At 39.3% G+C, this 25,586-nt stretch overlaps 10 protein-coding genes across 22 annotated transcripts in view; 6 read left to right on the forward strand and 4 right to left on the reverse strand.

Annotated features, from left to right (window-relative positions):
* The first annotated feature begins 243 nt into the window (after positions 1 to 243).
* LOC100184730 (transmembrane matrix receptor MUP-4-like) lies at positions 244 to 3,099 on the forward strand. Its single transcript, XM_002125165.5, has 9 exons — positions 244 to 338; positions 666 to 751; positions 814 to 918; positions 1,162 to 1,288; positions 1,418 to 1,600; positions 1,832 to 1,934; positions 2,019 to 2,173; positions 2,227 to 2,399; positions 2,692 to 3,099. Exons 1-9 carry the CDS (start codon positions 290 to 292, stop codon positions 2,884 to 2,886), a joined length of 1,176 nt encoding a protein of 391 aa, XP_002125201.1. The 5' UTR covers positions 244 to 289; the 3' UTR covers positions 2,887 to 3,099.
* Positions 3,100 to 3,218: 119 nt separating this feature from the next.
* On the reverse strand, positions 3,219 to 6,085 carry LOC100175315 (formin-like protein 20). 9 transcript variants are annotated; one of them, XM_026837870.1, is made up of 5 exons: positions 5,879 to 6,085; positions 5,184 to 5,830; positions 4,480 to 4,599; positions 4,254 to 4,433; positions 3,219 to 4,060 (listed from the first exon to the last, which is right to left on the reverse strand). In XM_026837870.1, exons 1-5 carry the CDS (start codon positions 5,928 to 5,930, stop codon positions 3,491 to 3,493), a joined length of 1,569 nt encoding a protein of 522 aa, XP_026693671.1. In that variant the 5' UTR covers positions 5,931 to 6,085; the 3' UTR covers positions 3,219 to 3,490. The 9 variants fall into 9 exon arrangements, with proteins under 9 accessions (XP_026693671.1, XP_026693675.1, XP_026693674.1 ...); XM_026837874.1 differs by having other exon boundaries at positions 5,184 to 5,646; positions 5,710 to 6,085; XM_026837873.1 differs by having other exon boundaries at positions 3,219 to 3,840; positions 3,895 to 4,060; positions 5,184 to 6,085.
* A 66-nt stretch (positions 6,086 to 6,151) lies between these two features.
* Positions 6,152 to 8,923, reverse strand: LOC108950159 (paired box protein Pax-3-B-like). The gene is made up of 5 exons (XM_018815076.2): positions 8,279 to 8,923; positions 8,113 to 8,222; positions 7,651 to 7,791; positions 6,797 to 6,854; positions 6,152 to 6,743 (listed from the first exon to the last, which is right to left on the reverse strand). The coding sequence occupies exons 1-5, from the start codon at positions 8,595 to 8,597 to the stop codon at positions 6,394 to 6,396; spliced, it is 978 nt and encodes a 325-aa protein (XP_018670621.1). The 5' UTR covers positions 8,598 to 8,923; the 3' UTR covers positions 6,152 to 6,393.
* Positions 8,924 to 9,159: 236 nt separating this feature from the next.
* On the forward strand, positions 9,160 to 13,072 carry LOC100180777 (serine/Arginine-related protein 53-like). The gene is made up of 10 exons (XM_018815077.2): positions 9,160 to 9,697; positions 9,751 to 9,810; positions 10,066 to 10,170; positions 10,232 to 10,282; positions 11,277 to 11,370; positions 11,538 to 11,589; positions 11,784 to 11,813; positions 12,127 to 12,260; positions 12,438 to 12,611; positions 12,806 to 13,072. Exons 1-10 carry the CDS (start codon positions 9,669 to 9,671, stop codon positions 12,899 to 12,901), a joined length of 825 nt encoding a protein of 274 aa, XP_018670622.1. The 5' UTR covers positions 9,160 to 9,668; the 3' UTR covers positions 12,902 to 13,072.
* On the reverse strand, positions 13,001 to 14,190 carry LOC100178410 (protein dj-1beta). The gene is made up of 3 exons (XM_002131521.5): positions 14,032 to 14,190; positions 13,695 to 13,856; positions 13,001 to 13,420 (listed from the first exon to the last, which is right to left on the reverse strand). Exons 1-3 carry the CDS (start codon positions 14,116 to 14,118, stop codon positions 13,109 to 13,111), a joined length of 561 nt encoding a protein of 186 aa, XP_002131557.1. The 5' UTR covers positions 14,119 to 14,190; the 3' UTR covers positions 13,001 to 13,108.
* Positions 14,191 to 14,704: 514 nt separating this feature from the next.
* Positions 14,705 to 15,427, forward strand: ci-zf(matrin)-4 (zinc finger protein Ci-ZF(MATRIN)-4). The gene has a single exon (NM_001047989.1). It carries the CDS (start codon positions 14,752 to 14,754, stop codon positions 15,118 to 15,120), a length of 369 nt encoding a protein of 122 aa, NP_001041454.1. The 5' UTR covers positions 14,705 to 14,751; the 3' UTR covers positions 15,121 to 15,427.
* LOC104266454 (oxysterol-binding protein-related protein 11-like) lies at positions 15,392 to 20,524 on the forward strand. 4 transcript variants are annotated; one of them, XM_018815078.2, is made up of 15 exons: positions 15,392 to 15,513; positions 15,849 to 16,033; positions 16,348 to 16,506; positions 16,561 to 16,593; positions 16,895 to 17,091; positions 17,365 to 17,560; positions 17,644 to 17,744; positions 17,824 to 17,964; positions 18,082 to 18,250; positions 18,501 to 18,610; positions 18,920 to 19,049; positions 19,222 to 19,408; positions 19,582 to 19,672; positions 19,829 to 19,935; positions 20,100 to 20,524. In XM_018815078.2, exons 1-15 carry the CDS (start codon positions 15,443 to 15,445, stop codon positions 20,299 to 20,301), a joined length of 2,079 nt encoding a protein of 692 aa, XP_018670623.1. In that variant the 5' UTR covers positions 15,392 to 15,442; the 3' UTR covers positions 20,302 to 20,524. The 4 variants fall into 4 exon arrangements, with proteins under 4 accessions (XP_018670623.1, XP_026693668.1, XP_009861003.1 ...); XM_026837867.1 differs by having other exon boundaries at positions 16,348 to 16,482; XM_009862701.3 differs by lacking the exon at positions 16,561 to 16,593.
* On the reverse strand, positions 20,524 to 22,932 carry LOC100183137 (3'(2'),5'-bisphosphate nucleotidase 1-like). Its single transcript, XM_002131470.5, has 7 exons — positions 22,663 to 22,932; positions 22,404 to 22,610; positions 22,075 to 22,123; positions 21,835 to 21,938; positions 21,358 to 21,543; positions 21,026 to 21,152; positions 20,524 to 20,834 (listed from the first exon to the last, which is right to left on the reverse strand). The coding sequence occupies exons 1-7, from the start codon at positions 22,774 to 22,776 to the stop codon at positions 20,707 to 20,709; spliced, it is 915 nt and encodes a 304-aa protein (XP_002131506.1). The 5' UTR covers positions 22,777 to 22,932; the 3' UTR covers positions 20,524 to 20,706.
* A 233-nt stretch (positions 22,933 to 23,165) lies between these two features.
* Positions 23,166 to 24,033, forward strand: LOC101243520 (thiosulfate sulfurtransferase/rhodanese-like domain-containing protein 3). The gene has a single exon (XM_004226921.4). It carries the CDS (start codon positions 23,167 to 23,169, stop codon positions 23,668 to 23,670), a length of 504 nt encoding a protein of 167 aa, XP_004226969.1. The 5' UTR covers position 23,166; the 3' UTR covers positions 23,671 to 24,033.
* Positions 24,034 to 24,077: 44 nt separating this feature from the next.
* The window catches only part of LOC100177677 (chondroitin sulfate synthase 3-like), a 4,511-nt gene continuing 3,002 nt past the window's right edge, over positions 24,078 to 25,586 (forward strand). For both annotated transcript variants that reach the window (XM_002131610.4, XM_026837875.1), the window contains exons 1-4: positions 24,078 to 24,209; positions 24,567 to 24,699; positions 24,940 to 25,118; positions 25,451 to 25,533. In XM_002131610.4, coding sequence (XP_002131646.1) covers positions 24,086 to 24,209; positions 24,567 to 24,699; positions 24,940 to 25,118; positions 25,451 to 25,533 — 519 coding nt within the window. In that variant the 5' untranslated portion in view covers positions 24,078 to 24,085. The remainder of the gene's footprint in view (positions 24,210 to 24,566; positions 24,700 to 24,939; positions 25,119 to 25,450; positions 25,534 to 25,586) is intronic.

Raw genomic sequence — 25,586 nt, forward strand, 5'->3', positions numbered from 1 at the left:
TTATTGTTGATTTTATTATAACGTCATACACACATCAATATAAAACATTGAAAAATGTTTCGGCGATATGACGTCACAATACGGATAATTTACTCGAGGCGGATGAATATGAGTGAATGTTTGTTGTTACTCCGCCCTATAACATTATCATAAATGAACATTGTGACGTGAAGGTCGTTACCATTGTTAACCCTTATGACGTCATAATATAGAAACACCCACGCATAATGCCCTTGAGGCGAAACGCGAATATTTGACGCGATATTCGATTGTTTCGTCATATTTAAAAATGAAGCCGATCATCGCGTTGCTCCTGTGTTACGTCACAATCACCAATGGTGAGTATATTCTAGAGTATTGTTTGTTTGTTTGTTTGCAACTTCATCAAACGCGACGTCTCGCTGGTTGGCAGACGAAACGTTGTTGAAATAAAGAACTTTTTTACGACAATAGCTTTTGAGTTAAGCCTGATGTTGGGTTTACATGAAACTGGACCTTTGTTCTACTTTTATCGCTGTAACTTTAAATAAATTGCTTTTCTGGTAAAAATAGTTGTTTCATTGCGCCAACTTTTCGTCAGAATTATCTACGTTTTTAACGGAAGGAATATTTATATAATAACGTTTTTTTAAAATAGAACATAATTACCATTGTTACGTCACAAGGTTTGCTTTGTTTGGAATGCGATGAAAGCGAAAGCATCGCTGAGTGTGACGTCAACGGTCGACTTGTCGCCTGTCAATCAAATCAGGTATGTATGATGTCACTATGACCATGCTGGTTACGTCACTATAACAACTTATGACGTTTCAGAAAGCGTGCGAAACAGTGGTTCGCAGGTCCGGGTATTCCCCCGGTGACGTAAAGGTAATGAAGGGATGCAAACAAAGGAAGGCGTGTCGTAATAATCAAGCACAGGTGGGCTGTGTATGGGGTGTTATAACTTACCCACGTGTGTAACTTTGTGGGTGATTGTTTTCTGTATGGCTGACAATTTAGACAACCCATTAGTGACCACTGGGTTGAGGCAATTGTTGTTAAGTGTCTTGCCCAAGGACACATACGCCCACAATGGTAGCAGCACGAAGTCCTAAACCCGTACCTTAGGTTATAGCCGATTACTAACCATCAACCTTAGATTTACAACTGATGTTTCCACAGAACACACAGGTATCGGGGGGCGGTAAGCAATGCAACGCTGACCAACCAAGTTCGGTGTGCTCGTGTTGTTGTGTGGGTGATGGTTGCAATATAGGGGAACCACCATGTATTGAAGAAGTTATTAACGGTAAACTTTGTGGGTTTTGCTTTTCCCGACAATAAAAGTTTTCAATTCATTGTTACCCCTTTTCCTCTGTGACGTAACATACCACTATAGTGACGTATCATCACCATAGTGACGTAACATACATCATAGTGACGTGTCCCGTCCAAGCCACCTTTTACCACGGTGAGATGCAATGTAGCGACGGAAACAATGAGGGTTCGGTGTGTAAGTTCGTTTGTACAGAGGGCGCGTTCAGTGTTTATCCTGACGGGGTGAATGCGAACCAGTGTATGGGAGGCGGGGTTTGGAACATTTCTATGCCTTGTTGTGCAAGTAAGTATGTGGTATTATGGTTGTTGTATTAAAGTTATAAACGAGGTGTATGATACAGAACATCCGTGTTATAGCTCACATTATATAGTTAACTCACAAAGTTAATACGTGGCACTTACTGTATTTGCCTGCCATGAGAGGATAAATAAGCGAAGTTATAAAAAAATCAAAAAAATCAATAACCTTAATTATTAATGAGGTCATGTAATAAACGTCATTGTGACGTCACAGGGCCATGTCCTCCATACTTCTTGTACGACATGGTCACCCTTTATCACACAACAAACGTTCAATTGTTCGACATCTTCAGTTTGGGTGCGATAATTAGAACCAGGTACGTCATCTTTTGTTAAGTCATATTAATGAATTTATTACGTCATATTATATGACGTTCTACTCATGATTCATGACGTCACAGTGCGATTGCAATTGGCCCGGAAGCGACACAATCAGCGTCGTTCTATTATAGCGACAAAATTGACGAAGATTCCGTCGTTTATTTCAACGACTATAATTACAACCGAAGCCTCGGGATTCGGTTATATGATGAAAGGACTCGGCCGAACAATTCAGGTATAATTACTTTTAATAAAATGGTATGGCGTCACTATTTACTACGTCATTAGCAAATGGGAAAGTGAACACCGGCGCCGCCATTCAGTGGGCGTTACGTAATATGTTCAACGAATCACGCGGGGCAAGACGGAACGTCCCGAAAGTCATCGTCGTCGCAATCGACTCGGATTCGGATGATGACGTCACGTCTGCGTCACAAGCGGCTAGAGATGCAGGGGTATTGGTAAGTAGATCCTGGCGGATGAATATATTAAATCGTGGGAAGACGGGATACCTTTAGCACATAATATCCAAACATCCTAACCTGATCGTGTCTTAAACAATTAACAACGGTCTATGGGAGTCGTGAGGATACCGATTTAGGGTTCTTCAAATGTTCTTTGTTTAACTACCAAATGGGACAAAAAAAATGATTGAAGCGGTGTCCCATCTTCCCCACTCTACTATATGATACCGGTTTAAATGGTTAGAACGCTCGCGAGGATAAATGAATTACATTGTGTTGTTTCTTATAGATATACGTGTTTAACATCCCGCCGGCGGGTGGCGCTCTTGATCAAGACCAAATGTTGTCAATCACAAATGACGTAGACCACATATTTACCTTTGACCCAGAGAGACGGAACTTCTTTTCTAATGTCGGTTCATTTACAACTGACGTCATATCCCATTTCTGTAGCGACCCGTGCAACCATGCGTTCCACAATTAACTTAACAATTCATTTATCTCTTCAAATACGATAGCGAAAATTAATTAAAACAACGAAGAGGAAAGAATTAGTTTTAACAATAATCATTTCTAGCTAATTGTTGACACTTAATAAAGTGACGTCATAAAGTAAACTTAATAAAGTGACGTCACATGAAAATTTCGCTCCCCGCGATTTACGCGATATCTATTCCATAAAGTAGCATAAAAATCATAAGCGCGATATTTAAACGGGGAGTTTTTAGTAGCAACGGAATGTGGAATGTGTGGTTAGTTTGTTGATGAAGTGTCTCAGGGATGGTGGGTTAGTCCCTTACCAGAGTTGTTATATTTGCTGTGTGTTTTGTTTGTTGGGTGTGTTTATATGTTCGTGTATATAGTTCAGGTAAGGTTTATGCTGATAGTCGAGTTGCTGAAGCTATTGCAGTGTGTGGATAAGCAGACATGACTTTTGGTTGGTTTGGTCGTTTATATCCTCGTTGGTGGGAACTTTAGTGACAACAATTGTTTTCTGTAGATGTTTTATTGCAATGTCATCTCTTGGCATTAAACATGAATCAGCGATAAATATTGATTTGAATAATTATAAAGTTAGTATAAGATGTCTATGTTGATTCGTGCAAGAAGGACTTTTGTCGCGGACCCTCATCAATTGTGATGACATTTCCTGTGATGTCACTTCCTGGTGGGGGAGGGGGCGGCGGGGGAAGTCCCTTTGGGTCGTTTGAAGATGGTATAGCCCCACCCGGTGGTGGTGGAGGTTGTACAGCTCCACCCGGTGGTGGTGGAGGTTGTACAGCTCCACCCGGTGGTGGTGGTGGAGGTGGTACAGCTCCATCCGTTGGTGGTGGTGGAGGTGGTACAGCTCCACCTGGTGACGGTGATGTTGGTACAGCTCCACCTGGTGACGGTGGTGGTGGTATAGCTCCACCTGATGGTGGTAGTATAGCCCCACCTGGTGACGGTGGTGGTGGTATAGCTCCACCTGATGGTGGTGGTATAGCCCCACCTGGTGACCCATCACCCTGATGCGTTGGGGTGACGAAACTTTCCATTCGTTGTTCCGATGCCTCGGTGTTCCCGCTGAACACGGAAACTTTGTCATCGTCGCTGACTTCTTGTGGCGGGCCCTTGACGCTGAATGAAGGGGAATCCCCCAATGTAGGAACACTCACCTGTAACAAAGGTTGATTGTGACATCATTATGACCATTGTCAGTGGTGGCAGGGATAGTTAGACTTAGATGCAAAACATTAGAAAAATGTTCAAGTATTGGTTGTAATGTTTGATTATTGCAGTTTTGGACATTTAGGGGTTGGCTTGTCCACCCTGCCACCCCAGGTTTGGTGCCTATGTGTACTACTCCACCTTAGTAAGTGACTTGAGGGGTCTTGTTTTCTTCTTAAGCATCGACCCAGCATCGCTGCTCCCCACCGACGGTGAACGACTTGAACCTTTAGCGCTACCCGGTGACCGGTTCAACTTCGATCCTGCGTCGCTAGCGTTGTCGGTTTCGAACACGTTGACATGCTGTTGAGTGAACGAGAGCTATTCATAATTATATAAACATATGTTATATATATATTGTACATACCACAGGTTGAGCGATCGTTTCATCGTCGGTTATATCATCCGTTCCCATTTTCATCATTGTTATCTTAACTTGGCCGTCGTTTATCCACGCGTCGGGTGTTTGGTTCGCCTTTTTCTTGCGCTGTGGGTGTATATGTTATTTTTATGTGTGGTGTATATGTTATTTCTATGGCATAGGTGTCATGTTTATTCAGTCTGACATTGTTAAAATACAGTTACACTCATAGTTGTCAAACATAGTGAACCTCATTGATTAATGTGGTGAATGCAATATACTTTGGCTCTGCTTGTTTGTATAGACACCTAACAACAGGGTAAAATCTGGGGTGACATTGTTAAAATAAAGTTACACTCATAGTTGTCAAACATAGGGAACCTCATTGATTAATGTGGTGAATGCAATATACTTTAGCTCTGCTTGGTTGTATAGACACCTAACAGCGGGGTAAAATCTGGGGTGACATTGTTAAAACACAGTTACACTCATAGTTGTAAAACATAGGGAACCTCATTGATTAATGTGGTGAATGCAATATACTTTGGCTCTGCTTGTTTGTATAGACACCTAACAACAGGGTAAAAATTATTTTAAGCAAAAACTTGTGCACTACAACATATGATGTCACCCCTGTACTAAAAGTTGGGGCAACACGCCACCCTAACCACCCCTAATATGACGCCTTTATAATAAACATTGTTTCTTACCTGGTATCTTTTGTAGCAGCAAATAAATAAAACAACGAGAACCACAATCACCAGCAATATTATCCCTCCAACCACCAATGCACTCTGCCATGTGTTTAAACCAAACAAACTAAATAGGGTTGTTGTTGTTGTTGTGTTGTGTTGCTGTGTGGATAACGTGTTGTAGTCAGTTGTTGTTATGTTGTAGTTTGATGCTGTTACTGTGTTGTTGTTCGCTTGTGTGTTTGTTGTTGTTATGTTGTAGCTGTCTGTTGTTGCTGTCACAGTATTGTTGTTTGGTTGTGTTGATATTATGTTGTAGCTGGCTGTTGTTGTTACTTTTGTGTTGTAGCTAGATGTTGTTGTATTGCCAGTTGTCGATGTTATGTTGTAGGGTTGTGTTGTATAGTCAGCTGTGTTGTAACCGCTTGTTTGTGGGATTGTGGTGGCAGTTGTAGCTGTTGTCGGGCCCTGTGTGGCAGATGTCGGTAATTTGGTGGCAGTTGTCGGTAGTTTGGTGGCAGTTGTCGGTACTGTGGTGGCAGATGTCGGTAATTTGGTGGCAGTTGTCGGTAGTTTGGTGGCAGTTGTCGGGCCCTGTGTGGCAGTTGTTGGTAATTTGGTGGCGGTTGTCATCGCAGCTGTTACAACTTCCATGGTTGTGGGGTCTGTAGAAACATTCGTTACGTCACGAATATGACGTGTTATGACGTCACCTGTTGTCTGAGTAACCACCATCGTCGTGGCGTGAGTTACATTCGCTGCCATTGTTACGTAATAATAAAACAAACTACGTCACAATTACTATTTCAACGTCACGTAACTTTCCTCGACCACTTTCGCTGCCTCTATGACGTCACAAACCACAATTATACGCAACAATCTTGCTTGTTATAAACTCAACTTTAGATACCGATGTATACTTTGTCCTATTGTTACCGTGTGTGACGTAACAAGCATGAAACTTCCGCGTGAATCATCGACCCGAGGTTGCGGAAACAACCCACGCTGTATTATGTGCAGGTTAAACTATAGTATAATAATTATAATGCATAAAATATCTACAAGCATAATATAACACATAAACCAACAACGAATTGTTCGATATTTCTATTCGTTTATTTTTCATACATATTGACGTCAAATATCGTTGCGTAAATACATTTAATTGTTTCGTGACGTCATCATCAGTATGACGTCACGTATACGTCACAAATAAAGCACCGGGAACTCAATTAACGTTCGGTACCTTTGTGACGTCATCACTCGGCGTTTTTTCGTGTGACGTCATAACATCATTTTTCCTTAAATGTTGGCTGAGTATCGGTGAATCCCCCCATAGTAATGACGTATGTTTGACGTCACTTCCGTGATAAATACCCGGCCACGATAGTAGATGGTATGTAGAGCAAGGGAGGGGTAGGAAGGGGTTGAACAATCCCTCCATTATTAAACCTGGGTACATTGGTATAGGGGGGATGACATCATCCTGCTTACGTTGCTGTGACGTAGCTCGTAATGACGTCATGTTAATGTAAGGCGCTACTCTACATCCAGGTATGGAGCTTCCCATTGTTAACCCTGTGTGACGTCATATTAATATTATATGGGGTAGTGTGATGTCATATTGTTACCTTTTTGCATCTGGCTCTCTTGTTTTCGACATTTTGCCCGTCGGTTCTGGAACCAAACCTGTGGGGGTTGTTGTTTAGTTGCTACGTGTATACTTGGGGGTTGGTTAAACCGTATTATAATGTTGGGTAAGATGGATCCCACTTCGTGGCGCTCGGTTAATAAACCACTGGTAGTAGACAGTTTAATATAATCAACGAAATAAGTAACCTTCTAAAATAATGTTAATAAAAAATATTGTGTGAAATATATTCAATTAAATGGCGTCATCAGTTCCTTATTAAAATATAATTAGTTTATTATGACGTAACATGCATGCATTTTGAAGTATAGATGGCGCGTCGATCCGTCATGTAGTCACGTGGTGTAGCCCTCTATATTTAGGGGGGTAATTTACGAGGTAACGACGCCATAGGGGACTAATGGATTAGTTAACCGCTATCCCATCGACGTGTCGTCTTTATCACGTCATACATACAGATACTATGCATCGTGACGTCATGGAATTAATATACTGATTACTTATTTGTTTTATCGAGTAAAGCAGCGAAACAACCCTGCTGTTGAACCAATATGAGGAGTTTGTTTCAATGACTTAGTTTTGCTGGTAATTCAATTCTCTTCATTGTAATAATAAATGGCTTTTTTCGATCTTATCGTAATCGAAAAGATAAATAATTTGTAAAAGTAAAATATAATAAAAGGTTTATAAATATAATAAGGCGCGTCGTCGTTCAAAACACGATCAGAAAATATGATATTATGTCCCTTATGTGCTAATGGTATCCCATCTTACCCCAAGTGATAAATGTAATATAGGTTTAATAAATAGATTAAACATGAAATAACCGAACACCTGTACTCTTCCCTCTGATAGTTTCAACCTTGAACTTATTTCCTCTCGCATGAAAGCATCGGGATAATGTGTTTCTTCGAACAATCGTTCCAACTCGTTCAATTGTTCCATCGTAAAGTTGGTTCGGCTACGACGTTGTTTCTATATCAGGGGAATCACCCATGTCAATACCAATCACGTAATAATGATTAAATAAGTGACGTAACATTGATGTTTATTCGCTAAATAATTGTTTTAATCCATTGTTTGACGCATAGTCGTCCTTAATGGTGAAGTTGGCCCAATATTTGACACGCATGCTCGTTATTGGTTTTTACTCGGATATTTACGACAAGCCCGATGTAACGATGTCGTCCGTGATAGCCTAGTGTCATATTGTCGATCCTTGTGTCAAATTTACCCGCTGCCCCGGGTTTCGACTAATTACCTTCACCGACCTGATCGATATTACGTCACAATTACCTTTGCGCTCTCCGTGGAGCCGTCGCTTTTCACCGACACGTCATCACTGACGTCATATGACGTAGTTCGTTTCGATGACGTCACTTGTTTTTGTTTCGTCACTCGTTGAACTGCTGACGTAACGCGTCAGAGAAGTTGTATATTTATAAATATTTCGGGTATTTACCTTGGGTGTTTTCCCCGATCCGTGACGTCACTTGTTTATTTTTCGCGGGATTCCCCGGGATATTTCCAACTTTGGTTTTCATCGGGGGAAATTTACCCCAAAAGTCCCCACAATCAGGGGAATTCCCCCGAAATGGAGTTTCTATTCTGTTCATCACGTGGGTTTGTAACGCGATTAACGGATCTTTCACTTCCGGTACCCTTTGTGACGTCACAGTACTCATTACTTTCGGCTTGGCTATTATGACGTCACTAACAAGCGCTCGAACAGAGAAATCTTTTGTTCTAGAATCCTTTCCATTGTCTTTGCTTTGTGACATCACACTACCTTCCCCTACCTCCTCGAAACTACCGCGGTCGTCGCGATTTCACCAAACGTAGATGAACCGCTTGAATTAAAGAATAATGAGAACGCGAATCGCGTCGATCGCTGGCCTCCCGTGAAATACAAAGAGACACCCCCCTCAAATACTGAGCGAGAATTTATTTTATTTCCCGCCAGATCGAAACATCTTCTCTTACGCGACACTGCCATATTATGACGTCACAAACAGGATTGTTCATTCATTGTTACCATTAAATAATTAGCCTTGTTCTGTATATAGTGACGTCATAAACAGCGGATTGTTTTCGTTTTTTTACTTATATGACGTCATTATGGTTTATGCTCTGTTGATTATATTCATTGTGACATCATAGAGAGGTTGTGATGTAATACACGACATAGAAACAACATTAATCCTGTTGTTTACATAGATGACGTAACAATAATCGCATTCTAGTATATTTAACGACAATTCCAATTATTCAACGTCACGTGGGGTTTTATTTTCCGTGAAAAGTTTTTCGAAATATTTGTTTTAACTTAAAGTCGATACCGGGCGAACCACTCCCGGCTAAAGTGGCGAAAAAAACATTTTTGCCGCTGATTTTTGTAATGAAGATTTATATGCAGTCCATCAATTGGAAGCAAAATACAAAGTGCGGGGATTTCTAATTCGTTTTGTTTGACTTTTTACCAGTGATGACCAAATCATTTTCTTTAATTTTCAAATAACTTTATTACATCGTATATTACATTAAATAACTTTTCACCCGGCAGCACTGGCCAACTTTTTACCCGGCAACACTGTAAGATTAAGAGTGTCGAGAAGCATTTTAGTTTCTAATTGCTCCAGCGACGCGACCCCGCTATATTTCCCTCCCAACCTGTCTACGATTTGATTTGTCAAATTTATTTTCCACTTAATTTAATTTTCGTCGCTCACTTATTTATCCGACCCCCAGCTTCGCGCAAAAGTAGCGAAATTACGTCACTCGCCTTCTAACAAATTAAATTTTAAACTTGTTCAGGTTGTTACTTAGGGTTTGTGACGTCATAACAGGATACCATGGTTCGTTCACCTGACGTCACAACAAGGTAGGACTTCGCGACAAAAATCTTGATTGTTTTTAAATAATTTTTTTTCGCAGTCGATCCAAGAAACAAAAGAAGAAAACCCACGATGACGTCACAAGGAACAAATATTCCAGGTTTGATGGTTAAGTGTTACGTCATTTATTATGATTATACTTATGTTCGGTTTGGCAAACACGCTTTTATTTGCCAACTTTCCCCAAGTAGTTTTTACCAAAATTAGGTTTGTTACCAGTAGCGTATTTTAACGATTATCGTTTTTCTTCTCTTCGTTGTAAAAATTAATTTGATCTTCGTTATTGTTTGAAAAAAGGTAAGTGATATTTATTGTCTTTTCATTAACGTGTATATGACGTCATAATGCATTATAGAAGGTCGCGATCGAGAAGCGTAGATTCTGACGTCACAGAGAGTCGTTCAAGGTCACGTGATAGTCGTCACGGTTCAATGAAGTCGTCGCGTCGGTCACGAAGCAGGTGGTTATGACGTCACTATCAGGTGACGTAAGTATGACGTCATATTAACCATTATTAACAGATCGCCGAGACGACGACGATCGCGAAGTCAGGAGAGAACGAAAGAAAAAAGGTATGACGTCATATAACAATGACGTATGTGACGTACGTCGGCGTCGGTACTAGTGCTTCCAGATCAGAGGGTTTTGGGTTTAAGGCTCTATGCTGCTACCCAGTGGTCACTATTGGGTTATCCCAACAATCACCCACAAAGTTACATAAACATTACGTTTATACGTGGTAACTTATACGTTACGTTTATACGTGGTAACTTATACATTACGTTTATACGTGGTAACTTATACATTACGTTTATACGTGGTAACTTATACATTACGTTTATACGTGGTAACTTATACATTACGTTTATACGTGGTAACTTATATATTACGTTTATACGTGGTAACTTATACGTTACGTTTATACGTGGTAACTTATATATTACGTTTATACGTGGTAACTTATACATTACGTTTATACGTGGTAACTTATACATTACGTTTATACGTGGTAACTTATACGTTACGTTTATACGTGGTAACTTATACATTACGTTTATACGTGGTAACTTATACATTACGTTTATACGTGGTAACTTATACGTTACGTTTATACGTGGTAACTTATACGTTACGTTTATACGTGGTAACTTATACATTACGTTTATACGTGGTAACTTATACGTTACGTTTATACGTGGTAACTTATGCATTACGTTTATACGTGGTAACTTATACGTTACGTTTATACGTGGTAACTTATACATTACGTTTATACGTGGTAACTTATACGTTACGTTTATACGTGGTAACTTATACATTACGTTTATACGTGGTAACTTATACGTTACGTTTATACGTGGTAACTTATACATTATGTTTATACGTGGTAACTTATACATTACGTTTATACGTGGTAACTTATACATTATGTTTATACGTGGTAACTTATACATTACGTTTATACGTGGTAACTTATACGTTACGTTTATACGTGGTAACTTATACGTTACGTTTATACGTGGTAACTTATATATTACGTTTATACGTGGTATACATTTACCCCAGGAAGAAACCTCGTAAACACGTCAACGCAGTAATGGGGTTGGCCACCGGCACAATGAAGGATGTTCTGGATATCGTGCCCGGATTCTCGCAAATGGTGATTAAACAATTAATCATTGAATTTAAACAATGTTCACAACTATATGAAATATCATTATTTAGTTAAAACGCTTCTGGCTGTAAATTGAGATTCAATTACGATTTTCAGTTTCTTTCGTTGTATTATTAAAACTATGATGTCATAATGTACCTTATGATGTATAGAATCCAGCGGAACGAAGCAAGATTCGTGTAAAGCGAGCGTTGGATGCAGCAGGTGACATAGATATCATATAAAAACAGATTTTACATTTGACACTTTTCTTAGTAGCTTTTACCCATAGCATGTTTTAAAAACTATCGTTTTGCTGCTAATTCCCTTCTTTTCAATGTTTTAATTGATTTGATCTTCCCAACGTTTTCATGTTATGTTAATATATTTTTACTTTAACATAGAAATCTTATTTTTAGTTGAATCGTCGAACATGGAAGTAGAAGAAAGTAAGTATATTATTTCTATGTTCAACATATATTGTTTCTATGTTCAACATATATTGTTTCTATGTTCAACATATATTATTTCTATGTTCAACATATATTGTTTCTATGTTCAACATATATTGTTTCTTATGTTTAACATATATTGTTTCTATGTTCAACATATATTGTTTATTATGTTCAACATATATTGTTTATATGTTTAACATATATTGTTTCTATGTTTAACATATATTGTTTCTATGTTCAACATATATTGTTTCTATGTTCAACATATATTATTTCTATGTTCAACATATATTGTTTCTATATACAGCTGATGATATCATCGATGACATCATCAACACACAGGAACAAGTCAAACGAGCCAAAACCATCGAAGCGATCGATGACACGGAGGAATTTATGCCGACTCATTTCAAATCTTCCAAAACAAAGAAATCGAACAACGTATGTGATTTCTATGTTAATGATATAAATAGTACCACTTGGTGAGTTGGGTGTTGCGTCCTCCTGCATGGCACTGGAACCTAAATTTCAACCAGATTTGCCGGTTACCTCAACACCCAGGTCGCTTTTGTGGAGCGTATGTGTCCTTGACAACAACCGCTTCAACTTTCATTGCAGACGTTCACCGAGCGTGAAAGCAACCATGAGTCAGCGATATTTGGTCATATGACGATGCTCACGTTCGATCAAGCGTTAAAAGTGAAAAAGGAAAATGATGACGCGGCAATGTTTAAAGCCAAACAAAAAGTTAATTTTTACGAAAGAGACCCCAAAACTTTGATGGGACCCAAGGTATTTCTTTGTACGTCTGTTTTAACAATGTTATTCCAACCTTCACTACTAAAGGGACAATATAAAAGCAAACAGTTTGAAATTTGATTCCATTATTTTTGAGACTTTTATTTATTTTATATTATTTCTATTCATTTTATAACATTCCATTTGTTTTATAGTATTTCTATTCTCTCATAATATTTCTGTTCCAGTTAATGTTGAGCACCGAAGAAGCGAACACACGATGGCGTCAAAAACTTTCGACAATTCGCGAAAATCTTTTGAAACAACGACACGAGTTGCCATGACTACAATTGTTTATGACATCATAGCTACCATTGTTTATTATTTTTATACTGTAGGCGTAATGTTGGGGGTGGTTCGGTGACATGCCACCCCAATTTTTAAAACAAGGGTGACATCTTATGTTTTAGCGCCCCGAATGTTATTGCTGTGAATACAAGAAAAGTGAAGCATAACTCATTATTTATTATGACATCACAGTTATTATGACATCACAGTTTAAACAACAAAGCAGACGCAGTAGTATTTGTGACATCATCACCACATAACAATCGAACAACTTTGAGTGCGAACTTCATCGCGGTACCCGGCCCCCTGCTAGTAACAACATGGCCATCTACGACCACATCATAGTCGTTATACACAAACATTTCGCTCAGTTCATCTTTGAATGCTGGGTAAGATGTGACGTTCCTCCCAGCACCGATGTCATGGGATTTAAGGACCATGGGTGCCGCACATATTGCTCCGATTAAACGACACGATTTATCTTGGTCTGTTAATAAATCTTTAACCGATGTTGCCTGGATGTGAATAATATATAAGTGTGTTTTGTGTGGCGGGTTAACGACAGTCGTTATAACACGCTAAGGATAAAACAAATGAAAAAGCATTTGGTTAAAAACGTGGCTGTTAAAACTTATAAGAAGCAACTCACAGTGGGTTGCAAATATTTCAATAAAATCAAACCAAGAAGTGACTGAAAGAAAGTTTTTTGTAAAGACACGATGGAGGTCGGTTTTAAAATTTGAGCGAAAATATTACAAACATATTTGTTGACATCACAATGGTAGTAACCTTTGACATTGCATTGGCTCCTTTCAAACCACCGGGTAGTATTATGACGTCATAAGGAACGTTCTTCGCTGCCGTGGCGATGTTTACGTCAGGTTGTATCTTGACGTTCCTGCTACACGTCACCGTGACGTCATCGGTTAAACCAGCGACGGTGACGTAAACCTGTGAATGAATAAGCGACCAAGTGCATACGGGTTGTATTGAATGAAACTTGAGTTACCACGTATGTAACTTTGTAAGTGATAATTTAAACAACCCATAAGTGACCATTGGGTTGGAGAAATTATGGTAGCAGCGATGAGCTTTGAACACGTAACCCGGGCAATACAACACTTACCCCAGCTCTCCTCAAAACGTCGATCACGACAACCGCCTCGATTTCTTCCGAGCCATCAGCGATTATAACGAGCGCTGTTGGAGACATACTGGAATATCAACAATGCTGCTTCCTGTTACGTCATAATCAACATACACTTGAGTGTTGATGTCAGAATCGTTAAAGTTCCAAAATATAAATCACGCGATTTTTTTATTTTTCATTATTAAAAATATGTGTTTTAATGATTTATTTTTTGCGGTGTATAATAAATTGCATTAAGTGGTGTTTGACTTAAAACGTAAAATCGATTTTGATTCAAATTCGTCGGCAACACTAAAGCATTTAATTTGTCAGAATGACGGCTTTTGTGGATCATATTTTTAACGCGAGACAGATTTGTAGTTTTTGGATTATTTGTTTATTTTGTTGTTTTATTATAATTGACTATTATTTAGAAGGCTGTAAATTAAATTTTATTACCGAATTTGGTTTTGGTAAATAATTCTACACTTCGTAGTATAAAGATACACGTTGTTGGTGTTGAGCGTGTTGTTCCCTGTTATAATATAAAGATCATTTTGATGCCCGGGTGGTGTCTCATGGCTGGTAGGAATTTGCTGAAATAAAATTACCTATTTTATGGCACCCCTATTTTTACCAGAGAAGCTATTTTATATTTTACAAATTTGAAGTTTAATGTTGTTGTAGACTTGTAGATTGTTTACATCAATCTTAAATATGCCGAAATATTTCTGTGATTATTGCGACACTTACCTTACCCATGATTCCCCTTCTGTGAGGAAAACGCATTGTTCGGGGAGGAAACATAAAGATAACGTGAAGATGTATTACCAAACGTGGATGGAGGAACAAGCGCAAGAACTTATTGATAAAACGACCCAAGCGTTCCAGAAGGGGAAGATGGGTAACTTTGGTGGGTTACCCCCTAATGGTATGATGATGGGGCCCCGGGGTCCGATGCCGATGATGCCAATGATGCCCGTGCGACCCATGGGTATGGGGGGTATGTTACCCATGCGACCCGTACCCCCGGCCATGATGGGTGGTGGACAAGTCATGATGATGGGGCCAAGACCTGGGATGTAATAGTGGGACCAGATATCAACTTTGGGATCATATATGGATGAAGATTGGGATCAGATATGGACTTTGGGACCAGATATGGCTTTTTATAAACATTGCCACAGATTTGTGTTTTGCTTAAATTACATACACATTTTACAATTAAATTGAATTATTATAAAAATAATTGTAACATTTTTTGTTGTCTCTTTTTAATTTGTGTCCAGTATAAACGACATTATTTCCACCATTAAAGTTAAAAGTCGATTACTTGCTGCTTATTCCTTATTTCAATCACCTAACGATATTATTTCCGTTGTTTGTTTTTAGATTATAGTGGACAGGTATGGAAGGGTTGGTTCAGTATCAGGGAAAACTGAGCAAATATACGAACGTGGTGAAGGGGTGGCAGACTAGGTGGGTGGTCTATTGTGGTTATTGTAGATGGGGTGATAAAACATTTAAAAGTATTGATGATAGATGTAATTTATATATACAACATAATTTCTATTTATTTCAATAATTATGTTAGTGACTATTGTTAAAACATGTTTGTATTAAAATAAAGTTGTTTAATTTTATATGAGTCGTGCGAAATATTATGTTTGCTGCTATCTCCTTACTTTGTTGTTTTAGTCTTCGCTCTCGTATTTAAAGAGATAAAATAACATATTTACATTGTGTCCCAAATAATGTGTAATAAACCTGTATGTATAAGATCTTTATTGGAAACTAACAAACATGCCATCCAGGTATTTCATCCTAAACCCACAGAACGGGTTCCTCGATTACCACGTGAGCGAGTCCGAGGCTTTCGGGTCAAATTATCGGCCGCGTGGTTCGTTACCACTGGATGGAGCAGTGATAGCACCAAGCAGCGAGGATTCGTTAGCTTTCTCCGTGAATTCATCAAGTGGTGAAGTTTATAAATTGAAAGGTGGGTGGGTTGTGTATAGTATATGTTGTATCACACTTGATCTTGGGTTTGTGGGGAGTTGTGGTTTAAATTCAGGTGAGTAAAAACCTAGGGTGGTATTTTTAAACATAGAAAACCTCATTGATTAATGTGACAAATACAAGCCTAAAACTCATAATGTGACCTTGGTTTCAAATATTGGAGTTACATGTCACCCAGGCACCCCTGATATTACGCCTAACACATTGAATAGAAGCACCCAGCCCCCTCAGTGTTAAGCATATGACTTGTTGCTACATGATGCATTGATTTAATATCCTTTCCCATCTACACAGCCGCTGATGTGAAGGGTCGACAGGAATGGATTACTCGGTTACGAGCCGTGTCCGAACATTACACGTCGCAAATTGCTCAAGAGCACCCTCCGCTGGCCACTAAGCCTCGAACTCGCTCGGTCGTCTCAAACATAAGTAACAACATCAATAAAATTAAAGGTTTATTTAATCAATTGCAATTATTTTGTTTGTTAATTTTTGATGATTATTCAGCACATTGGTTGTTGACGGAACATTATATCAAAGGTATTATTGTTGGATGTTGTTGTTAAAGTTAATTATGGTTAATTTGTTATTAATGACATTCTTGATAACAGTGTTGTTCTTGTTGTAATTTTTCTGTATGGCTGACAACCCATTAGTGACCAGTGAGTTGGAGCAATTGCCGTTAAATGTCTTGCCCAAGGACACATATGCCCACAATGGTAGCAGTGACGAGCCTTGAACCCAAAACCTCCACCAGATGCAAGCATGCTAAAAACGTCCAAGTGTAGCCGTACCCACAAACAATGGCGTTGTCTCAAACTTATTTTTATCATCCCCACAGACCACGTGCAACAATTATCCTCAAACCAACCACCCGCGACCACCCCACGACCCCACCCTGAACCTGGGGATTCCCCCCCAAGTAGGGGTCGTTCGTTGAGTCGGGGGTCGCTCACCCGTAATGTGGGTGAGGTCCCCACGGCAACGAAACGATATTTCAATTCATCGGATTTGAAACAATTGCAAGACGCTCGTGAAGTATGTGTGATGTCATAATATGTTATGTCATCACTGATAAACAACGACGATAACCCCTTGTTGTATGAATATAAACCAGACGAGCCATCAGCTTCTTCTGTTACCTAATATCAGATTTACAAATTTAAGTGCCGAACTAAAATGTGAAGTTTATTTTATGTCAACATCGTCAACAAATATGTTGCCGCACCTTTGAATGAAACTTATTTACCCCATTCTTTCACACATTGTATTACATGTGGTATTCAACAATATATATTCCATTCTTTGCAGTCAATCATCAGTGTTGACAACTACCATGCTGGGTTGGTGAATATGGCGGCCATGTTTGATCTCAATGGTCCCATGTCACTCGATCGGGATGTACTTCTCCTTAAAGCTACTTCGAACGCAACGATACAAGCGTTAACGACGTGTCATCATATCCTACATAAATATCATCAATATTTAATATCAGCTTTACCTCATGGTGAGTGTTATGATGTCATACATGGTTATTATGACATCATACATTGTTATTATGACATCACACTTGTTATTATGACATCATAGATGCTGAAATATCATGGGTTAATCCGAAGACAGATGCAATCCAACCGAGTGACGATAAAGATTATGACATCACAATGCAGCAGACGAAGAACGCACACGAGGTATTTAACCCAGCCCCTTAAACCTGCAATATACTTTTACACACACCCCTGATTATATAACATAATATTACCCCCTCAGCAACCCCCCCTAGCGGATCCCGCCCTCGAGGTTGAAGATGTCTATGTCGAACCCGACGAGGGGTTAGGAGCTGTGGACGAACATAGAAATGTTATAATGCACCTTTTGTCACAACTTAAACTTGGGATGGACCTTACTAAGGTGGGTGTTAAATATATGAACGAATATGTGTGTTGTATGTGGCTACGTGGGTGATTGTTTTATGTGGCTTTGAACCCGTATCATCTAACCATCGTGACCACTTGATTTCCACCCCAGGTTACTCTCCCCACTTTTATATTGGAGAAACGTAGTTTGTTGGAAATGTATTCGGACTTTGGGGCTTGCACCCATATGTTGCTTGATATATGTGATGGGGATTCCCCTGTGGAGAGAATGCATCGTGTGTTGAAATTTTATCTCACATCGTTTCAATCGGGGAGGAGAGGTGAGTGGGGGGTTTCAACTGTAATGATGAGTAACTACAACATTTGTTTTCTAACAAATTCAATATTGTTTTTTTTTCACTCATAGTTGTAAAATATAAAACTTTATTGGTTAATGCGGTGAATCAAATCACGTTGCTGTTTAAGCTTAAATCTACAATGCTAAAAATTTTATGTAAACCATGTTTTAAAAGTAGGGGTAACATGCCACCTCCAACCACCCCCTAATTACGCCTACACTTATTATTCCAGGTCAAACAGCCAAGAAACCGTACAACCCAATCCTTGGTGAAACATTCCAATGTAGTTATCATCCCATAGTCGACGGGGAAGAGCATAGGGTGCAGTTTGTGGCCGAACAGGTTGGTTGTTGGTGTACGGGGTATTCTGTATATTGAAGCTAATGTAATTACTTTTCATAAGTTTTATTTATCTCTCCGATAACGTTATAACAAAGTTACTCCTAAAATAAAAACAGCATATTTTATATTTTACCAACAACGGTTACATGTTGGTACTCGCTGTTTCGAAACATCTGTAAGAAGAATTATCTCCTCAAACATTTCAAACTCCACCAAAAAAGTTCCTGATCTTACTGAAGAAACATATTAGTTTATATTTTATGACTTAAAATTGAATACAAGTAAAAACACCTTAACCCCCCACCCCAGGTTTCCCACCACCCCCCTATTTCCGCCTTCTTCATGAGCTGCCCCGATAAAGGAATTAAATTGGAGTCGAGTATTTGGACGAGATCGAAGTTCATGAATATGTCGGTTGGCGTGATGAACGTGGGGGAAGGTGGGTGATCAGGTTTTTGTAACTTATACTTGTGTGTGGGAACTTTATGAGTTATAAATAATCACCTTTAAATGTGAAAGACAAGCCCACAACAGTAGCAATGACGAGCCTTGAACCCGTACACCCAGATCTACCACTGTGCCAGCTTTATATTACAACCCCCTACACCCAGGTATTCTGACCCTCACCCCCCACAACGAGGTGTACACGATGACATACCCATCTGCATTCGCACGATCCATACTCACAGTACCGTGGTCAGAGTTGGGGGGAAGATGCACCATCGTATGCGAAGGAACGGGGATGGTCGCAAATATTATGTTTCATACCAAGCCTGCTTATGGGGGGCAACCACACAGGTGCGGATGTAGCTACTGTTGTTGATACCAGGAATGGTGTAATAATAGATACATCATTTTGTTTAGTATTTTCTACTTCTAGCCGGTGTGTTGCATGGCACACAAACATTTTGATTACAGTACAACAAAATCCCATCTTTATATTCACCTTACCAACCAACCATATATTACAGAGTGACAGCGGAAGTGAAAGATGGCACGGGTGTGGTTACGTGTCGCGTGCAAGGGAAATGGAACGGAGAGCTTAGTTTCAAATATACGATGGTGGGTTGATGGGAACGATTTTTCTGCTATTTTCCTTTTCTCTATCGTTTTAAATAATTTGATCTTCGCTATCGTACTCCCCATAATCCAATAATAAATAAATATTGTTTAAGTTTCCTGATAAATATGTTTATATTAAATGTTGTTTGTATGTAGAACCCCGACGCAGGTGAAGAGGATGTTGAAGGTATTGACACGACAACGTTGGTTGCCACAACTAAACGGGTACAACCCCTTGACGTTCAATTCCCAACCGAATCAAGGTGATTCCCCTTTGTTGATATTGTGTTTAAACTTATTTATCCTCGTGTGGCGAGGAAACAACAGTCGTTTACTTTTGAGCGACCGCATCCACAATGGTAGCAACATCGAGCCTTGAACCCCATATCCTCTGTTCCATAAACCACCATTGATATTGTATTGACAGGCGTTTGTGGAGAAACGTAACCGAAGCTTTGCGTAAACACGACGTAACAACGGCCACCAAGTACAAAGAAGGATTGGAAGAGGAACAACGCAAGTTGGAATCTTGGAGGGGCCTGTCGGGGGCGTCGCACCAACCAACATTCTTTACCAAGCACAAGGGGAAGGAGGTGGATTGTTACAAGTTTAAATATATGATGTCATAATCACTCATGATGATGTCACAATGACCCATGATGATGTCACAATGCCCTATGATGATGTCACAATGACCCATGATGATGTCACAATGCCCTATGATGATGTCACAAATCACAATGATGGTGTCACAAGTGACAATACTCTAACAATACCATGTTATGTGCGGCATAATACTAACATTGCTTTTTATATTTTATTGATGTTTGAAATATATTTGTGCGCCCCGCAGTTTGGTAATAATGTTTATTATTGAATCATTTGCAACAATTGACTGCATAAATTAGATTGCACAAATAATTATAGAAATCAAGCCTTTATTAGGAGGGTGGCGACACTGGTGTACAATTAACTGAAGCGACTTGGGGGTGCTTGCCCACCCCGACCCCCCCATGTTTGTTGCCACCACATATTTATGACTTCAGTTCATCGCGTACTTTCTGTGGCACGAGGTTGATGATAGTTTGATGGTCACGGTAAGTAGCGATGACGCCACCGGTGTTCGGGAACTTAATGTCTTTGTCATATCGTATCTTTGAACCTGCGGAAGCATAATTGTAAAAATTCTTAATATTAGGGCTGGGTGGATTAGCAACAATGGTCGTTAAAACACGATGTGGGTGAAATTATTGAAAAATTCAGTTAAAAGTGTGGCTGTTGCACAAAAGCATAAACTCGCGATGAGTTAATTTGTTATTAAGATATAATTTGAAGACGAACAAACCCACATACCGTGCACATCAGTTAGTTGGCCACCGACGGCTCGTAGGATTGCTTCTGGTGCGCACGTGTCCCACTTCTTACACCCCGGTGACGCAAACACGTAAGCGTCGGCCTCCCCTTCAATTACTCGCAATGCCTAAAAGGAAGGGGGAGTAACATCAACTGTTTGTAAGTTGTTTATCCTAAACACCAGTCATTATAATACAGGTGTTATGTTTCATACACCATTAGTGACCACTGGGTTGGAGCAATTGCCATAAAGTGTCTTGCCCAAGGACACATAGCGCCCACAATGGTATCAGCGTTGAGCCTTGAACCCATTACCTATTGGTCCAACCCACCTTATTCCCAGCCCCTCCTTGCCTCTCTACAGCAGTGGGCGACATACTTGATAAACATAAGTTGACAAGTTCGTTGGAGTGTGACCTCGTGGTGATAAGAATCCTTCGTCCCGTTGGGGGCTCGCTACGGTTCCACCCGAACGCACCTAACCCCACTAACCCCCAGATCGTACGACCTAGTTTCGCCTGTGACATCATAAACATAATTATAATCAACAATAGGTTAGGAAACTATATAAGATTGTGAATGAATGTAATTTATTTATCCTCGCTTGGCATTGACAGTTGTAACAACATGGGTGTTTTTATTTTCAATGTCTTGCCCAATGACACATACACCCACAATGGTAGCAGCGTTAAGCCTCTAACCCATGCCCTCTAAGATAGAGACAACCTCTGAGCCATTGTACATACTATGACATCACAACCCCAATTAATTATCAACAAAGTTAATATTAAACCTAAATAATAATTAACCTGTGATCCAGCTTGGTAGTTATAGAAAGGTTGGTTGATTACGCCGCCTATCGCTTCACCATTCACGGCAAACCCGATTAATATGGTCACATGATCCAACAAACCTGGATGTTGGAAACATTTATATTGTAACGGCATACATAAACGTATATTTACAGAAGTATTTTACAATGGAAACTGCAAACATGATGATATAGTTGTGGAAATCATTCAAAATTTTAAACTTTTAATAATTTTTACCTTCAGTGAACTCAGCAGTGCCATCTAGTGGATCCACCCAAACAACTATCTGCGGAATAATTTAACATAAAGATCATGTAAAGTATTAGATGTTCTTCGAATACGATAGCGAAGATCAAATTAATTAAAACAACAAAGAGAAGACAATTTCGTTAAAACACGTTAAAGGTAAAAATACTTGAGTGTCAAATAAAAGTGTGGTTGCTAAACCGAACATAAGATAAACTCAGTGAGTTGTAGTTGAAACTAATTAAAATGTAATTGAAAGAAATTGTGCATGAAAACATGTTGCTTAATATGTTTAAGTATTTATGTATATGACGTCACACCTGGTCTTCTGTGAGTTTGGAATACTCAGGCGGTGACGATTTATTTAATACGTCATCATCAAAACCAGCTTTTGCGTCAGCAGTCGCGTCCAACGCTTCGTCTTCCTCCCCGATGACGTTGAGTTTGGGAAACAACGAGAGTAGAGACGCTCGGATGAGTTTCTCAACAGACGTGTCCGCTTTCGTTTGGAGGTTTTTCTGTCCGCCCTGTTATAAACATCGATATTGTGACGAAATTATCAACAGAATAATAAATTACCTTGTCCACGATGCCGAGTTCGCCCGATGACATAATCTCACGGACGAGGGACGCAGATTTGTCGGCGATTCGGACCGAGGCCGCTAAAACTCGTAAAATAACCGAGGAACTCATGTTTATATTTCCAAAACTTACAAATTCTAACTAAACCCAACTAAGCTGCAAGGCCGAAACAACTTGGTAGGAACGTGTTCAAATATTGGTCAAGAACCTTCAGCAAACATTAGTCTGCGATAAAATGTGAAATCATGCAGGGATTGCAAAAAATATAAAAATTGTGACATTCCGGAGTAAAAGTAATATAAGAATCACAAATGAATTTTAAAAATAAGTTGATTTCGAAACAGTTTTTAAATGAAAGTTCAATTGGTTCAATCAGGGTGATTAACCCATCTCTTTGGTTCAATGCTATTTTCGTGAACACTGTCGGGAACATGTTCTTTAAAATGGCGGCAGGCGTCGCAACTGTGTATGAAACGTTTGTTATGCTTTATGACGTAAAAAATGTCGCGATTAGTGACGTCACTATTTAGAAATGGTCTTCATAAACAAACGGGAAATCGCGTTCGTCGCGTTTGCGTGTATAAATACAAACCAGTAACCCCGGGTGTAAGTTTATGGGTAAGGACCTTCTCGGGTCTCCCTGACGTAGATTATACGCCTGCATACGTCATCAGTGATGACGATTTCGTCGCCGCACTCAAGAAAGATGATTACGTCATCATTGACGTAAGAACCCCTAAGGAAATCGAAGAAGGGAAAATATCTTCGAAAGTTTGGCTGAATATTCCGTACGATGAAGTAGCTGGTGCTTTAAATCTGCCAGATGACAAGTTTAAGTTGAAATTCGGGATAAATAAGCCGGGAAAAAATGACAAGATGGCTTTCTATTGTTTGGGGGGGATGAGGAGCACAGCTGCGTTGTATTCCGCACAAGAACTTGGGTTTAAACGATGTAAACATTTTCCTGGGGGTTGGGAGCAATGGCTGGAGTGGGGGAAAGTGTAATGTCATAATGTTTGGTATGATGTCATAATAATCATAGTGGTTCTTTTATAAAACTACAATTGCAAGTACATTGGGTACATTTACCAAAAACGCTCACAAACTGTGTATTAATAATTGTTTGAGATCAGAGAACTAAAGTTGGTTGTATTTCTAATGATCCTGGTCACTCTTCTGGTTAAAATGCCCAAGCTATCATTGTTTATTTGGGATCATCATCATATTAGTGCTTCACTTGTTGGTTGCAGTTTCATAATTTATTTAATTATATTTTCTTCAAATTTATATTTTATGCAATCCATCGTAACATTGTGATATTCCCGTCCAAGTTATTCCCTCAATCGTAATATGTGAAATTAATTTTCCTCTATGTTTCGTAACATTGTGATTTATAATTAATTCCCAGCTTAGTAGAAACATGTCGGCGTTAAAACAAATTAGAAATTCACAAAATGTTCAATTTATTTTCTCGTTTTGCGTCGGTTGGTTTGTGCTCGGCCACTTTTGGACCGAAGAAATGGACAAAGCATTCAAACGAGGAGGTTCGTTGTTGAATATTATATAAAAGTATTGAAACCCAATGTATAATCAGAAGTGATTTAACTAAATGATGAAATGTATAATAGTTGAAAACATTGTTCAAATTCTGACAATCAACTTTATTCATTTTTCATTTTAAAATTTTACTAAATTGTAATCCTGATATTGAGTGTCTTGTCAATCACAGGCGCCAAACCTGGGGTGGCAGGGTGGGCAAAACAACCCTCGAATATCTTACACTGCATTAATCAGTAAACATTACATGTTTCACAGGATTGTGTGTCTAACTATCCCTGCCTCCCCTGTGTTTATAAAGTTGCCACTTATGCTTAAGTTAAACAAACAAACAAACCTCACAGAACTGAACGTCCAATCATACGAGGAGCATTGCTCATGTGACCACTTGGCCCCCGTGTGTCCACCGTGCAACGGCGTCGTCGACGTGCAATCCCAACGGCAACAAAATATTAAAATATCGGAGAGTTATTACAGGTGGGGGTGGTGTTTAGATGAAGTGATTGCTGGAACTGGAGGTTAGGAGTTCAAGGCCTGGTGCTGCTACCACTGGGGGCATCCATGGGCAAAAAGTTATCAGACATACATAAAAACAATCACCCACAAAGTTACTTACATCATTTACATAACTGTTCAGCTGGCACGAGGTGTATGAAACATCCGTTGCATCGTAAATATCGTTTCCACATAAACAACTCACACAGATATTGTTTACAGAACGTACAAATACAAGCCACTCGCCCACAGCGAGGATTTAACGAACCGTTGGCGAATGTTGACCCATAAACACCAGTATGAGATGATTAACCAGGAACCCCGGGTGGGGCTGAATGGGATGTGGAGGGTGGAAGTTAATCAAGCAGAACAACAAGCTAAACATATCGCTATTAAGAATGGTGGGGTGTGATGTCATAATGGTATATTGTTATTGTGATGTCATAATGGTGTATTGTCTGAGTATGATGCAAAGGTACAATTTTAATGCCAGAGCAACCATCAGTTTTACAAGCATGTAGCTCGTTGCCACTTAATCAATCGTATAAATAGGCCAATCATTGCATTGCTTTAACCCATGTTGTTGTTTATCCTCAAGTTACTTCACCTGCGTTGTTTATAAACTTGGGTTTGTGGGTAACAGATGGGTACCTTTACTTTTTCACCCATGCTGATTAAATGCTCATGTTATGATGTCATAATGATGTATTGTTGTTTATTATGACATCATCAGGTGCTGAGTCATCGATTGAAATGAAGGAAATATTTCAACGAGTCGACGCTTTTCACGGAACGACGTATATTGTTAATTATGAGGTAATAATATCAATGTAATTATAAGGTGTGTATACGGGAAGGTGGGAACTATT

This window comes from Ciona intestinalis, unplaced genomic scaffold (assembly GCF_000224145.3).
Source record: "Ciona intestinalis unplaced genomic scaffold, KH HT000030.2, whole genome shotgun sequence".
NCBI lineage: Eukaryota > Metazoa > Chordata > Ascidiacea > Phlebobranchia > Cionidae > Ciona > Ciona intestinalis.

Bases quoted from the DNA above. Each gene is read 5' to 3' on its own strand.
- LOC100178410 (XM_002131521.5), bottom strand. From the start codon at position 14,118: ATGTCTCCAACAGCGCTCGTTATAATCGCTGATGGCTCGGAAGAAATC. The intron at 13,857-14,031 runs GTAAGTGTTGTA...ATTCATTCACAG, and splicing joins ACGTTTTGAGGAGAGCTGGG to GTTTACGTCACCGTCGCTGG. The intron at 13,421-13,694 runs GTTACTACCATT...ATTCACATCCAG, and splicing joins GAGCCAATGCAATGTCAAAG to GCAACATCGGTTAAAGATTT.
- LOC100183137 (XM_002131470.5), bottom strand. From the start codon at position 22,776: ATGAGTTCCTCGGTTATTTTACGAGTTTTAGCGGCCTCGGTCCGAATC. The intron at 22,124-22,403 runs GTGTGACGTCAT...ATTATTCCGCAG, and splicing joins CCAAACTCACAGAAGACCAG to ATAGTTGTTTGGGTGGATCC. The intron at 21,544-21,834 runs GTTAATTATTAT...ATGATGTCACAG, and splicing joins ACTACCAAGCTGGATCACAG to GCGAAACTAGGTCGTACGAT.
- LOC100180777 (XM_018815077.2), top strand. From the start codon at position 9,669: ATGGTTCGTTCACCTGACGTCACAACAAG. The intron at 9,811-10,065 runs GTTTGATGGTTA...AATGCATTATAG, and splicing joins ACAAGGAACAAATATTCCAG to AAGGTCGCGATCGAGAAGCG. The intron at 11,814-12,126 runs GTAAGTATATTA...TTCTATATACAG, and splicing joins GAACATGGAAGTAGAAGAAA to CTGATGATATCATCGATGAC.
- LOC108950159 (XM_018815076.2), bottom strand. From the start codon at position 8,597: ATGTCACAAAGCAAAGACAATGGAAAGGATTCTAGAACAAAAGATTTC. The intron at 6,855-7,650 runs GTGTTCGGTTAT...CAACCCCCACAG, and splicing joins TATCAGAGGGAAGAGTACAG to GTTTGGTTCCAGAACCGACG. The intron at 6,744-6,796 runs GTAACAATATGA...GACGTCACACAG, and splicing joins AGAGAGCCAGATGCAAAAAG to GGTTAACAATGGGAAGCTCC.
- LOC104266454 (XM_018815078.2), top strand. From the start codon at position 15,443: ATGGAAGGGTTGGTTCAGTATCAGGGAAAACTGAGCAAATATACGAAC. The intron at 15,514-15,848 runs GTGGGTGGTCTA...CATGCCATCCAG, and splicing joins GTGAAGGGGTGGCAGACTAG to GTATTTCATCCTAAACCCAC. The intron at 18,251-18,500 runs GTGAGTGGGGGG...TTATTATTCCAG, and splicing joins GTTTCAATCGGGGAGGAGAG to GTCAAACAGCCAAGAAACCG.
- LOC101243520 (XM_004226921.4), top strand. From the start codon at position 23,167: ATGTCGCGATTAGTGACGTCACTATTTAGAAATGGTCTTCATAAACAA.
- LOC100184730 (XM_002125165.5), top strand. From the start codon at position 290: ATGAAGCCGATCATCGCGTTGCTCCTGTGTTACGTCACAATCACCAAT. The intron at 339-665 runs GTGAGTATATTC...TTACGTCACAAG, and splicing joins TTACGTCACAATCACCAATG to GTTTGCTTTGTTTGGAATGC. The intron at 1,289-1,417 runs GTAAACTTTGTG...CATACATCATAG, and splicing joins TATTGAAGAAGTTATTAACG to TGACGTGTCCCGTCCAAGCC.
- LOC100175315 (XM_026837869.1), bottom strand. From the start codon at position 5,930: ATGGCAGCGAATGTAACTCACGCCACGACGATGGTGGTTACTCAGACA. The intron at 4,600-5,183 runs GTAAGAAACAAT...ATACACCCACAG, and splicing joins GCTGCTACAAAAGATACCAG to CGCAAGAAAAAGGCGAACCA. The intron at 4,434-4,479 runs GTATGTACAATA...AATTATGAATAG, and splicing joins AAACGATCGCTCAACCTGTG to CTCTCGTTCACTCAACAGCA.